We start from the raw sequence: 15296 nt of genomic DNA, 5'->3' as shown, positions 1-15296 counted from the left end.
TTGTGTGACAAACAGACAGGGCTAAGTAATCCCACAGCCAACGGATCAGATCTAAGCTCTGCAGTCCTGCCACATCCAGTCATGAAAGGTAGTGGACAATTAAACATCTCACCAGAGAAGGAAGCTCCACAAATACCCCCATCCTCAATGATGGGGGAGTTCAGCACATCAGTGCAAACGATAAGGCTGAAGGATTTGCTACAATCTTCAGCCAGAAGTGCTGAATGGATGATCCATCCCAGCCTCCTCCGGAGGTTCTCCAGCAGCACAGCTGCCAGTCTTCAGCCAATTCGATTCACTCCATGTGATATCAAGAAATGGCTGAAGGCACTGAATATTGCAAAGGCTATGTGCCCTGACAATATTCCAGCAATAGCGCTGAAGACTTGTGCTCCAGAACTTGCCACGCCCCTAGCCAAGCTGTTCCAGTACAGCTACAACACTGGCATCTACCTGGCTATGTGGAAAATTGCCCAGGTATGTCCTGTACACACAAAGCAGAACAAATCCAATCCGGCCAGTTACTGCCCCATCAGTCTACTCTTGATCATCAGTAAAGAAATGGAAGAGGTCATCAACAGTACTATCAAGCGACATGTGCTTAGCAATAACCTGCTCACTGATGCCCCAGTTTGGGTTCCGCCAGGGTCACTCAGCTCCTGACCTCATTAAAGCCTTGGTTCAAACATGGACAAAAGAGCTGAACTCCCAAGGTGAGGCGAGAGTGAGTGCCCTTGACGTCGAGGCCGCGCTTGACCGAGTGTGGCATCAAGGAGCCTGAGCAAAACTGGAGTCAATGGGAATCGGAGGGAAAATGTGTAGAATGTGAAATGTGGAACTCGCTACAGCAGAGAATGGCCGAGGTGAATATTAGGTTAGAGGCTAGGAATTCTGTGACAAGTAACCCAACTCCTGACTCTCCAAAGTCTGTCCACCATCTCCGAGGCCCGAGGCACAAGTCGAGTGCGGTGGAATACTCCCCACTTGCCTGGATGAGTGCAGCTCCCACAACACTCAAGAAGCTTGACACCATCCACGACAAAGCAGCCCGCTTGATTGTCACCACACCCACAAACATTCACTCCCTCCACCACCAACACATAGTAGCAGCAGTACCATCTACAAGATGCACTGCAGGAATCACCAAAGCTGCATAGATAGCACCTTCCAAACCCACGACCGCTACCATTTAGAAGTACAAAGGCAGTAGATATATGGGAACACCATCACCTGGAAGTTCTCCAAGTCACTCACCATCCTGACTTGGAAATATATCGCTGTTCCTTCAGTGTCACCGGTTCAAAATCCTGGAACTCCCTACCTAACAGCATTGTGGGTGTACCTACACAACATGGACTGCAGAGGTTCAAGATGGCAGCTCACCACTACCTTCTCAAGGACAACTAGGGATGGGCAATAAATGCTGGCCCAGCCAGCGAAGTCCACATCACGTGAATGAATTTAAAAAAATACTGCAGCTGGAGTGTATTTTTTTAATTTTTTAAAATAATCCTGATTATTTAATTTTTCAAAAGATCTGCCCAAATAGTTATTTTTCCATTTGCAGTTAATAAAATAAATCTAGAATTTAAAATAAAAGCCAGTATCGGTAATGATGACCCAAAACAACCAGGTTGTCATGAAAACCATCTAATTCACTAAAGCCCTTTTAAGGAAGGAAGTTTACCCTCCTTACCTGGTCTGACCTATGTATGACCAGACCCACAGCAATCTGGTTGACTACTAAATGCCTTTTGAAATAGCCTAGCAAGCCATTTGTATTGAAAAAGGCGGCTCACCGCACCCTTCTTGAGCATAATTAGTGTTGGGCAATAAATGCTGACCTTCCCAGCAATGAGTTGGTTAGCTCAGTTGGCTTGGTGGCTTAGATTGTGATGCAAAATGATGCCAATGCTGTGGGTTCAATCCCTGTACTGGCTGAATAGTTCATGGCGCCTGCCTCCTCACCTTGCCCCATACTTGCATTGTTCCTCAAGTTATACATAACCAATTATCCTGTAATGGAGATAGATGCCTATGGCCAATTATCCAGCAACGCAAAAGTCCCAGGAATGAATGTAAAAAATTTGCCACATGTCACAATGTAACTTACAACTTTTCAAAATTTATTGCATGCTTTAGAAATTTGGCCATTCTAGGATCTGAATGACCCCTTGTGTAGTACCATAAACAATAAGGTGACCTAGGTCAGCGATGTTCATAATGAAATCTATTGTCCAGCCTACCTCGCTGTAACATATTAAGTGAATTGATGTGTTGAGGTTATTTACTGGCTGTGGCCTTGAATTTGTTTTCCTTGTGCAAGATTATCTGTCTGAAGGCATTTTGCTGTAAAATGCATCATATGGTATGATTGAAGCGTTCTTTGTAAACAAAAAAAGCAGGTGGATCCAAATGAAATGCATTTCCAATGCAATCATGAAGTGTCATTGTGCAAAACCACTTCAGATGCGGGCATAATGTTTAAACATATATTCCTGATTCAGAATACTGAGTGCTTCCTGTTATTTATGGCTTCTTACCTTGCACATTGAAGATTTAGTCTGACACCTCCTGAGATCCCTTGGTGCTTTTCAGCAGTTACATATTCCGTTGGTTGAAAGAGAGTATTCCTATATAGGCTTTTCTAGTCAATTTCTTGTGGTGATGCAGACTCCAGGTCAAACAGAAGTTAGAGGGCAAGGGAAGGGAGGAAAATGCAAAGAGGTGAGTGGGTGCTGTAGATCCGGAAATTATCAGCCGGGTTGTCAAGGAAAGCTGAACACCACCACAGTAGGAGACTCCCTCGACTGAGAGGTGGAGAGACAGAAAATTAGCTCACTTGCCAAGTTGGGACGTGGTGGGAGAAAAGACATGTTGTACTCTCAATTTAAATTGCGTGCTTTTCACCATTTCAAATACATCTAATTTTTGAAACTTTTTATTCCTGATGATTTATCCCAACGCTTGGAGGTAAGGGAGATGGTGAAGGAGGGGGGAGTTCTGGGAACTATCTTACTGGAGGGGAACTTGGGAATCTACCAGTGGTGGCTCGGGGGGGGAGATGTGCGAGAAACTCCAGAGATGGGAGTTGGAATGGTAGGGGACATGGGACCAAAGGCTCTTAGTTGAGGATTGGAAGACGGTCAGAATTCGCACTCAACGTAGGGGGAGATGAAAGAGCCTCTGTAGTAGGAAGGATTAATGTTCATGTAAAGGGAGGTAAGACTGCTTTAGTGGGCTAGGGTTGAGAAATTACTTAAGCCCAGGCAGATGGGTTCAGAGAAATAAACCCAGTGTGTGGAAGGGCTAAATCTTTGGAGATAAAGGCTTCTTGATATGAGGAGGGGGTTTCCCAGGGCATCACTTTTTTTTCTATTTTGTACAGTACTAAATTCAATAACATTAATGCAGGTTCTGATTTTTAAGCAGTTTTAACTGAGCCCTAATTCATCAAAAATAGCCCAAATGCTATACAAACTTCATGTGTGGGCAGAAAGTATTTACAGATGCTCATAAATGTTAGTGAAAAACAAACAATTGTCAGCAGCAGCAAGACTAATAGTCAAGATGACAAGCGGAAAGTTCAAATACTGAATGGTTGTGCTTTGGACCTCATTAAGATTCTGCAGGTGATGGGAAAGCGAACTGCTGAAACTGAAAGTGAAATCAGCATTTTATTAATCACTTAGGGTTCAACTTGTGGCCTATATTCACAGCACAGATGGTTGCTGATTATTTTTTTCTGTTCTTCTGGAAATGCCATCTCTCAGTGGGATTTCATTCCAAAGAGACACTGGTTGATGTCTAGTACTTGCCTAATGGCCATTCCTGACTTGAGCCTTGGAAATGAACTTTGTCAAACTTCAACATTGGATGAGAGCACTATGGGAAGAGGAAACCTCACCTAAGTGTGATTCTGTCCACAACAGACTTCCACTTATCTGCATTTTCCAGCAGGACTCATTAGATAGTGAACTACAGCAGGAACCCTGCGCCAGGTTTTTTTTTCATTTCACTTTAGCTTGTCTGTAGTCCAAGAGCTCTGAGGCCAATTATAATGCCCCTACCAGCATCCTGTCTGATGGGATCAGCTAATTAAGCACAGACTTTTTTTAAAGCATGCAAGATAAGCAGAGGCATTGAGAAACAAAAAGCAAGGAAGTTGTGCTGAACCTTTATGAATCACTGGTAAGGCCACAGCTGGAGTATTGTGTCCAATTCTGGACCCCACAATTTATGAAGGATGTCAAAGCCTTAGAGAGGGTGTCCAGGGGATTTACTAGAATGGAACCAAGGATGAGGGACTTGAGTTATGTGGAGAGACTGCGGAAGCTGGGGTTGTTTTCCTTCAAGCAGAGAAGGTTAAAAGGAAATTTAATAGACTTGTTCAAAATCATTGTGTTTTGATAAAAGTAAATGAGAATTATTTTCAGCTTCCAGTGGCATCAGGGTTGGTACCGAAAGGTTGTTACAGTAATTGATGTCAGCCAGAAGTGAGACGAGCATTTTTTTATGCAGCAGGTTGTGATCTGTGATGCACTGCCAGAAAGAATGGTGAAAGATTCAATAATAATTTTCAAATACAAATTGGATAAATATTTAAAAGGGAAACATGTGCAGGACTGTGGGGAAAGGGCAAGGAAGTGGGACTAATTAGATAACTCTTTCAAAGAGCCAGAAAGGGCATTGTGAGGAAAATGCCCTCCTCCTGCGCTCTATCATGCTATGAATCTGAGACTAAAGCTGTTCATGTGGCTCAACATTGAGCCATGGCTGACCCTTCAGGGGTACAATGTAGCATTCTTCCCCGCCCGATTCAGAAGTTTTAGAGCAAGGGTGGGGAGCCTTTTTCTTATCACGGGTCATACACGCATAGACAAAATCAGTCTCAGACCACACGTGCGCGCGTGCACACCCCAAATTAATTTAGTTTTCTTTTTAGAGAGAATACAGAAAAGTTCAAGTCACCCACTGGTTTAATGCAATTGGCTGAGTTTGCATTTCCATAATGAGCCTGGTTATGTTTGTATTGTTACATATTATTATAGTAATTTAGCTGACACTTCTATCCAAAGCAAATTCTTAACGATGGCGATAAAGGCTATTTTGAAGGCGCTACTGTCATAGGTCTATATTTTTAGAAATCTTACTTGGGCCGTATGAAATTGAACAACTGGCCGGATGCGGCCCACAGGCGGTAGGTTCCCCACCCCTGCTTTAGAGTTTAAGTTCTACTTCAATGTCTTGCACAAAATCTAAGCTAACTCTTTCAGTGCAGTACTGAGGGATGCTGCACTTTGAGATGCAGTCTTTCGTATGAGACATGTAACTGAGGCCCCGTCAGCTCCCTCCGATGTATTGTACATCATGTACATAAAAGATCCTATGATTTTTTTTGCAAAAGATTGAGCTTCCTCTGGTGTCCTAGCCATATTTATCTCTTAGCTAACATCAATAAAAAACAGATTATCTGGTCATTATGACATGCCAATTTGTGGGACCTTGCTGTATGCAAATTGGCTGCCATGTTTCCTACATGAATAACAACTTGTGTTTATATAGTGTTTTTAATGTAGTAACATGTCTCAAGGCGCTTCACAGGAGTGTTATCAAACAAACTTTGACACCAAGCTACGTAAGAGGGTAAAGACAGATGACCAAAAACTTGATGAAAGAGGTAGGTTTTAAGGAGACAGATTAAAGTATCAACACAGCGACTACACTTCAAAAGACTTTAGTTGATTACAAAGCTCTTTGGGGCATCGAGGTTGTGTAAGACGCCACATAAATACAAGATTGCCTTTCTTCACATCACACCCTTAGGACCTTAAACTAGGTCCTTTCAGATTCTTAAAATAAACATTAGAGCTCACAATTCCTAAAAGACATTAAATGAGATAAAGCTGAAATACCTGACACCTGGCTTTTATGACTGGATAAAACTGTAGCTTAGCTTGTGGTTGCATAAAAAAGTATTCAGGATTTTCTTTCTTGGTTATATACTTTTTGTGCAGTGAAGCAAGATGAAAAACTGAACTGCATTGCAGTGCTGCAAATAAATGCATTGTCCAGAGTCTCTTTCCATAATTGTGCTGCTTGTAATACAAGTGCAGGCTCAGTCTTGCATGGCTGAATGCCCATTTGTCCTTGGGCCTTCTCTGGAAAAACTGTTTGCTTCTATATTTCTATATATATATATAAATGATGAAGTGTGATTTAGTTCCTGATGAAGCTCATTCAATTCTCCTTCAGTGATGTGCAGTGAACTGAATCTTCAGTATTGAACCAAACATAATACAGTAGTTGAATATGTCAGCTTTATGAAACAGCATTAAGCATCTTGTGTTGGATTTGAACGAAAATTACTGGGGTCAGCCAGTTGTGGAGTTGGAGTGTGGTCATCAAATTTAGAATATTTTTAAAGTGGTGTTTAAAAATTAATGTTTTTTAATTTTGTGAGACACCACATAGATGGTTGATATTAGTTCATTGATTCAACTTTTAGCTTCACTCAGTCTTTTGAACCTGTATGGGTGTTGTGAAGGCAATTAGAAATAGTAATTTGCTGGTACAGAACTTGAGAATTGCTGAAAAAAGAGACATGTCTAAGCTTTTTGTCTTGCACTCATCAGGACACTTGCAAGGATACCAATATAAAGAGGAAAAAACAATTTATACTATATGTATGGTTGGTAAGTGGTGTTACCATGGAGGTGTTGCACCACTGATGGTGACTGACAGTTAACTGCCAAGCATTGTTTGAAATTTAAACCAGGCAGCTTGACCCTGATTGGTCATGGCGCTGCCCTGAGGAATGAGTCAGCGAATGGCTGTCACTTATTTTGTTTAATTGAAACAGGCGCATTATATGTACATGTTCTTTCTGTCTGCAAAGTACTATTATATGTAACTTCCAGAACATGCAAATGCACCACATTGCGAGCTGGACTGACAATATTAAATTGGTTGTCAGTGTAATTCTTAGCACATTGAAAATTGTCCAATTACGGAATCACATCTAATGTTGGACACTTCTGAGTTTTGCAAGTACCTTGCCTGTTGCGTACAGTAGCTGGGACGTGCTATACGATCAGCCAATCTGTGGGACGTACAGCCTACATACCTAGCATCACACTGGCATTGAAATTCATATACCACATTACTCATTTGTGTGCTAGGCAGAACATCTTTTTGATGGCAGTATCCTGTTAGTGGCGAATACCACTCATGTTGCTACTACATGACTTGTTGCTCAAATTTTTGAGATGCCTTACCCTTCCAGGGTAATCTGAGCACTTTTCAGGACCGAAAGTGACGGCCTTAGGCCTGTTCATTAGTTTGCGCGATATATAGTAAATAACAGTAGCAACACAGGAACAGATAATTCTTATCAATTAATATCTGATCAATTACCTAATCAAAAAGCAGAATACTGCAGGTGCTAGAAATTTTAAATAAAAACAAAATGCTGGAAATACTCAGCAGGTTATGGCAGTACCTGTGGAGAGAAACAGAGTTAATATTTCAGGCCTATGACCTTTCATTAGTACTCATTGCATTTAAAAAGTACTTGGGTATACTCCTGAAGTGTCATAACCTACAAGGCTACAGACCAGGAACTGGAAATTAGGATTAGGTTGGATAACTCTATCGGCCAGAACAGACATGATGGGTCGAATGACCTCCTGTGTCGTAAATTTCAATGATTCTATCTGGCACCTTGCTGTGTGTAAATTGGATACCATGTTTCCCTGCATTACAACAGTGACTAAACTTCAAAAGGGCTTAATGGGTTTAAGGGGGATGTGAGGAAAAACCTTTTTACCCAGAGGGTGGTGACAGTCTGGAATGCGCTGCCTGGGAGGGTGGTGGAGGCGGGTTGCCTCACATCCTTTAAAAAGTACCTGGATGAGCACTTGGCACGTCATAACATTCAAGGCTACGGGCCAAGTGCTGGTAAACAGGGTTAGGTAGGTCAGGTGTTTCTCACGTGTCAGTGCAGACTCGATGGGCCGAAGGGCCTCTTCTGCATTGTGTGATTCTGTGAATTGGCCATGATGTGCTTTCTCTCATCCCTGGGTTGTGAAAGACGCTATATTAATGTAAATTCCTTTTCTCTTTTATTATGCTGACGGCACTATATGAGTATAAGCTGTTGTTTCACCGGAGCATCAGCCTAGATTTTGTGCCAGTGTCTTATGGAATGAGTCTTGAACCTCTAACCTTCTGACTTTAGTGAGAAGGAACTCACCAAGGCTTCATGGACAGCACCTTCCGAACCCACGACTGCTACTATCTAGAAGGGCTGCAGACACATGGAAACACCACCATCTGGAAATTCCCCTCCAAGCCACTAACCATCCTGACTTGGAAATATATCTCTGTTCCCTCACTGTCGCTGGGTCAAAATCCTGGAACTCCCTCCCTAACAGCACTGTAGGTGTACCTACAGCACATGGACTGCAGCGGTTCAAGAAGGCAGCTCACCACCACCTTCTCAAGGCCAATTAGGAATGAGCAATAAATGCTGGCCTAGCCAGCGACACCCACAACCCATGAATAAATTTTTAAAATGTGTGATTGATAGCCACAGCTGACTCTAGAGCATAGAGGACAGGAGTTGGGAGAGGTAGGGTGCACTTAAAAAAATGTAATTCTGCCTTCTCTTAGTGCCACTAGTTACTTTATTTCTTGCTATCAGTGAGATTTCACACTTCAATGTTATGTTACAGGTCCCAGTTTCTTCACCCTTGTGTGTCTCCCCATCTTGGTCTGTGTTCCCCCTTGACTCGCAATAGAGCTTTAAAGTGTGGTTGCAGTATCTATCCAAACTGAAAACTCTTGCATCCTTATGTTTCATTTATTACTTTCTTTTGTTTGGGCTTAATGGTTAAACATCAAATCCAAGTAACGTTGTATATTTTTGTCCGCAGCCAAGAAGGAGCAACAAGACATGGCTGACAGCAAAACAACGCAGAAGAAGAAAGTTAAAGAGCTAAAGGTACTGGATGGCAAAACAGCTCAGAATCTATGTAAGTACATCAAGGGAATGCTAAGTATTTATCAGTTTGCAGTGATATGGATGAGTCTAGTCCACCTTTTGTCTCTCCAGAGTAGCATCAATAGCTTTATTCAATGACAAAACGAAATAATCAAAGCTAGATAATAAGTTTGCTAAATTGAAATTGTCGTATGTGATGAGTAAGCTGCTGGAAATATTTCCCGTGTAGACCGGTTTGGATTGATCAAATTGCTTTCTGTTTAATCTGTTTGGTCTAAATCCACATGTGGATTACACTGTATGTATGCAAAATGTGTTTTGTTTTATATAGCTATCTTCTTGGGTTCTTTCCGTTTGCCATACGATCAAATCAAAAGAGTGATTCTTGAGGTGGATGAAAAGGTTCTGACAGAATCATTGATCCAGGCAAGTTTTTCCTTTTATCTGGCTTATAGCTCTGGTTTTATCACAAGTATTAAGAGTGGGATGGATGGGAAGTATCTAATAACAGTAACATATTTATAATAGTGCCTTTAAGCTTCCCAAGTGTCGTTGGAGCTGCACTCATTCAGGCAGGCATGCGGAGAGTATTCTCCTGATTTCCGCCTTGAGATGACAGACACACTTTAGGGAGGCAGGAGGTGAGTTACTCGCCACAGAATTCCCAGCCTCTCACCTCTTGTAACTACAGCATTTACATGGCTGGTTTAGTTAAGTTTTTGGTTAATGGTAACCCTCCCCCCAGGCATTGATGAAGTAGTTGAGGATGGTTGGGCCTGGAATGCTGCTCTGAAGAACTCAATGGTGTTCTGTCAATGAAATAATTGGCCTCCAACAGCCCACAAACATCTTCCTCTACAACTCATGGCTCTAGCCAACGGAGCATTTTCTCATTATTATGTGCCAGTCATGCTGGTCAACTGACCATGGTTATTGTAATGCAGAATAAAACTTGATGCTGTTTGGTATAATTAAAATACTACTGAATAGTGTGGATAATAATGTGAATCTATCTTCTTTTCAGAACCTTGTTAAACAGCTTCCTCCGCAGGAACAGTTGAATGCATTAGTTGAGCTGAAAGAAGAATACAATGATCTCTCAGAGCCAGAGCAGTTTGGAGTAATTGTATGTATTCATTTGTTTGTTTTCATTTGTTGCTAACACCATGACAACTGAGCAAATAGTTTGTAATTGTTGTGCAGTTATGCTGCACGTATCATTCTTGGACTAGCACCACACGCAACTAGGAGACCCCAATTAGATTTGCAGCCCCTGTATTGCTCTCAACCAGTGACAATGTGGTAACTTTATACATTATACTAAATAAAAGTTACCTTTACACTCAGCTGCAGTTATGCTGCAATCAGCATGTAACCCACCAATTAATGAGGCTACCTCCCATGTGTCACATCCCTTGCCTTTAGTGTGATTTGCATTAACCAAACTCCTGAGTCATGCTAATAGTTTTGTATTGATCCTCAAACCTCTTACAATCAATTCAAAAACAATAATGAAGCTTGTCCATGAGCTGTCAGTAAATGCTAAAACGGGCTTAATTACCAGACTATGACTGTTATAAGGAAGCCTTGCTGTGGATGGTATTAATTATACTTTACAACTGAAGGATGATACTCGCTAATTATGCTAAAAGAAAATTGCTACACATTTTCCCTTCTAGTCTTTGGAATGCATCCAACAGAACTAGTTCAAGGCTATGACGTTAAAATTATTTGAAGCACTGTGGGACATGACTTCTAGTTGATCACCTTTTATTGCTGTGCCTCTTATTTCACCCTAACATTGCTTGGCAGTACATTAATATTGTAAATTATTTCCCTTTGATAAATATGCCCTTTCATTATGGGAAGATTTGATTCCACACAAAAAAGAACTTTGTAAAACTGAGTCTATTTGGATTTCCTCCCATGTTCTGCATTGGAAAGGTTTGGTCAAATGTAATTTATTTCCTCTTCGTTCGAATGCTTTTTAATGATGTGGTTTATAAAAATCAATACTTTATATTTCAGTGTGCTTTTGCTCTGCCTATCATCCAGCTCCTCTTGTCAGTGTACATAATACTATGATTTTCAATGTTATATCGGCAAATTATGTCTCATTTTGCTTCTGTTATGACCCTGGACCAGACCCCAAGTTCTCGGTGCAATCAGGTTAGGGACCAATAGCTTTTGCTTAAAGTAGGCTAAGTTTGAGATTCAGAAACTTGCTAAGAGAATAAAGGTACAAGATTTCACAGGTTTTGAACAAACAAAAATAAACTTTGCAAGGTCAAAAAAATAGAACAATTTACAGGAACTATCTTGTATTAATGCTGAATGTTAGAGTATGAGGTACATGTGAATTAATGGGCAAACTGTTTTTGAACACACCACACTGTACAATAAATAGCAAATGTGACCAAGACAGACCCCACGGATTTCACAGCAACCCACCCAGACGCCAGTAAATACTGAGTCAACCAATCTCGTTGAAACTCTGTCTCCCTCTGGAGGGAGTCCAAACTTTACACTTTCGAAGATCGAGCCCCTGAATTCCATCAAAGCTGCTCCAACTCGGACTGCCTCTACGGCTGCACACCTGTCAGGGTTTCAATAAGATAAAAGCAAAATATGGCGGATGCTGGAAATCTGAAATAAAAACAGAAAATTCTGGAAAAACTCAACAGCATCTGTGGAGAGAGAAACAGAGTTAACGTTTCGAGTGCCCCCCATCCCCCCACAGGGCTATGTGTCACTTGTTTCTATTTTGTGCTTTCACAGAGCGCTGACCCTTGCCCTATTATCACTCTGCTATCTTAATCTTTGTGCCACTATCAGCACCTTCTTTACTCGTTTTACCACTACCATTAACATTGCTTTTGTCTTGTGTCCATGACACCTTTGTCAATCTCTCCTTAACTGTCATCTATTCCTGACCTTCTATCTTGTTCCACCCTCTCTTAAGCAGCATAAAATCCACCACGTCACATTTCTACTTCTCTTTAGCTCTGAAGAAGAGTCATACGGACTCGAAATGTTAATTCTGTTTTTCTCTCTTCACAAAGGCTGCCAAACCTGAGTTTTTCCAGCATTTTCTGTTTTTATCCCAGGGTGTCAATCTAGTCTCCCGAGACTCCGTTTCCCTGGATTTCCAGGTAAGCTGGCACGGCCCCTAGGTTTCACCAAGCTCTAATCTCCCCAGCTCCAATTTCACCAAGCTATAAGTGGCTCCCAGGGCTTCTTCTGAGCCCTAACCCTTTCCAACACCAAACCAGTGACCTTTTGCCACCATCTCCGCTCCCCAGGACTTATCCTGAGCCCCAACTGCACAGAGCCAACTAACAGCAGCACTTTTCGGTATGGCCTTTCCCCTGCTGCAGAATACTCACTCCCCCAGCAAACACACGGATAAATTGAAACCCTAGCATTTCCTTAAGCTGCACCCATCTCCATAACAAAGTAGCCCTCCAGGGTTTACTGAATGCTTTTAAACCAACTGGAACTCTAACTCCCAAAACAAAACATCTTTCCGGGCTGCATTTCTTAGCAAGCAGTATAGACACTTCACCTCCAGTTCTCCAGCTAAGTAAGCCCACCTGCTATTTTATGATTTTACCTTTCTAGCCGTTAACCCCTGAAGCCAACACGGCCCTGTCATGTTATTATAATTATATAGTACCTTGGGTTTACTTATTGTACAAGATACAGGGCTCATAAGAGATTGAGTGAACAAATTTTGGGTTCATTTAGGCACATGCAAACAGCCACACATTGGGAATAAAACGTGAAGGCATCTGGGCTATATGTGTGCTCTGCTTAAAGCAAAAGTGAAACTAAGACTGATCACATGACACATTTCTCCTCTAGTGACGGCAGACTGATATGCCATACAGGCATATTACAAGATCCCCCTACTTTTCCCCCTTCCAAAAGAAGTATTACTATTTACGATGCATGTTCATGTTTAGTTATCATTATGTAAGTGCATGGAACTGACTAATCTGAGTCTGTAAAGCCTAATGGTAATCAGCTGGTACACCCAGATCTTGGGATGGTAGCCTTGCCTGGAGGTTTCTTTAATTACTGACAGTGATCTGTGAGATTGTCATTCTTGGATATTGTTCCTGGTTGCTTTTGGGATCTTGTCCTAGGTGCAATAGGACCATATGCTGGTTGAGGAGCTGAAATGGACCTAATTTGACCTCAGTTACTCCTCATCATTGCACCTTTGTGTGTAACGACTTCATAGGACCATGCTTCTGAACAAATCCTTGACACCTTGTCTGGATGCCACATACCTTTTGTGAGATCCTGGATATGAACTTGTCCCAACTGTAAACTTGGCAATTCTGGACCTGCATTTTTATCGTGAACATTGGTCATCTTCTTTTCTGTCTAAAAGTTGCTCTCTAGTTTCTGAGAGGAGGATTGGTAAGTGGAGGTAAATTGGTACGCACTGGTCTGCCAAACATGAGTTCTGCCGGTGATGGAATAGCTGCGCTTAAAGGTTTTGCTCTCAGATGTAATGTCGCAACATGTAGATCTTGCTTGGTTTGTCTACATTTGAGAATTAGTGATTTCAACATGCAAATCATTCATTCAGCTAGGCTTTTAGATCTAGGGTGATAAGGAGAAATAGTGTGATCGGTAGTCCACTTCTCACACTTATCTTGAAATGGCTTACCAATAACTTGCAGACTGTTATCCATAACGATTTCTCTAGGCACACCAAATAAACTGAAAATAGCACTCGGGTGTGCGCGACAGTTACGAATGACATATCATGCAAATGTCAAATAATGGGGTAGTTGGTAATGTAATCGATGATGACGATGAAGTCAGTGCCATGGACATGAAAGAGGTTGGATGCAATTTTGGACCAAGGATTGGTAGGAAATTCATGTAGGATCAGTGGTTCTTTGTGCTGACATGGCTAATGCTCTTGGCACATTTCTTGACTACAATGTCACCGTTCATATCCGGCCAGTAGACTGTGTGTCTTGCAAATCTTCTCATCCCTACCTATCCCTGCGTCTGAGTGATGGAATAGTTGAAGACTATCAGGTTGCAAAGATTATGGTATGCTGACCTGTCTACTTTCAAAATTGATTCCCTGGGAGGTGCCAAGCTTGCCCTGATAAGGCCAAAATGGTCTCTTGTGTTCTTTACATGCTGAGTTGAATCAAGCCATCCTTTGATGATTTTCCACAGTTTCTGTAGTGTAGAATGTTCCTTTGTTTTTTCTTGTAGCTGCGAGCATTTGTGTTGCACAAAATGTACCAGTTCAATTTGGAGAACATCTTCAAATTCAATGTCAGTGTAGTGAACTTGTAGATCTAAGGATATATCTTCTGTTTTGACATGGGTTAGGCAACCTGCCAAGTGTATCTGATGTGACCATCAAGTTACCTGGCTTGTGCCTAATCTCACAGTCGTAACCTTGAATCTTTATCGAGATGTTGCAATCTCGGCGGTGCACTGGTCAATAGTTTATGCCAAATCATCACCAGTGGCTTGTGGTCAGTCTCTACCACAAATCTTTTTCCAAATAGGTAAGTATGAGAACACATGATTCCAAGCACTAAAGCTAATGTTTCCTGCTCGATGTTGAAGTGGTTGGATTGCATTACAGACAGAGATTTTCCTTTTTTGTAGTATGCATGCTCCCAGACCTTCCTGTGAGGCATCTAACTCCAGGGTAGTTATCTACCTAGGATTGTAAAATCGCATTGTCGATGCTTCTGATAATGACTGTTTCGGTGCTTTGAAGATGTATTGGTGGTATTGTGCTATAAGAAAGGTACATCCTTTCTCAACAATTCCCATAGCAATGAAGATTTTTGAGCAAAATTGGGAATGTATGGAGACAAGAAATTAAAGGGACCTAGACATCTTTGAAGATCGTCCTTATCTTGAGGAGTCGGCATGGCTTTAATATCCTCAATTTTACTTGGATTGGGAATATGCCAGCACTGGAATAAATAGAACCGAAGAAATTTACCTGCTGCCCATTGATGTCACGTTTCAGACCGTCGAACACCAATCCTTCGTTGTGCTCCTTGCATCAATAAGTGCAGATTATGGTCTTGTTCTTGCTTTGTTCTTTTCACATCTGTGATACAGATGCATCCTGGTACAGTGCATGTAACATGATCCATGTGAGCTTGAAAGAGATCTGTCTAACAGCCCAAAAGGAAATCATTGAAAACAGTATCGTCCGAATTTGGGTGCAAAATGTTATAAGCTCTTGGGACTTCGCCGCGAGATATACAAACCAATAACCATGTTTGGCATC

General features: G+C 41.6%; 1 protein-coding gene across 1 annotated transcript in view; it reads left to right on the top strand.

Moving 5' to 3' along the window:
* The window catches only part of diaph1 (diaphanous related formin 1), a 348897-nt gene that overhangs the window by 232674 nt on the left and 100927 nt on the right, over window positions 1-15296 (top strand). Inside the window, exons 19-21 of the mRNA XM_078551232.1 lie at window positions 8937-9035; window positions 9336-9430; window positions 10029-10130. Of these exons, the coding sequence (XP_078407358.1) occupies window positions 8937-9035; window positions 9336-9430; window positions 10029-10130 (296 nt within the window). The remainder of the gene's footprint in view (window positions 1-8936; window positions 9036-9335; window positions 9431-10028; window positions 10131-15296) is intronic.

This window comes from Cetorhinus maximus, chromosome 10, assembly GCF_964194155.1.
Source record: "Cetorhinus maximus chromosome 10, sCetMax3.hap1.1, whole genome shotgun sequence".
Taxonomy (NCBI): Eukaryota; Metazoa; Chordata; class Chondrichthyes; order Lamniformes; family Cetorhinidae; genus Cetorhinus; species Cetorhinus maximus.
This window is presented reverse-complemented; position numbering and strand designations above follow the sequence as displayed.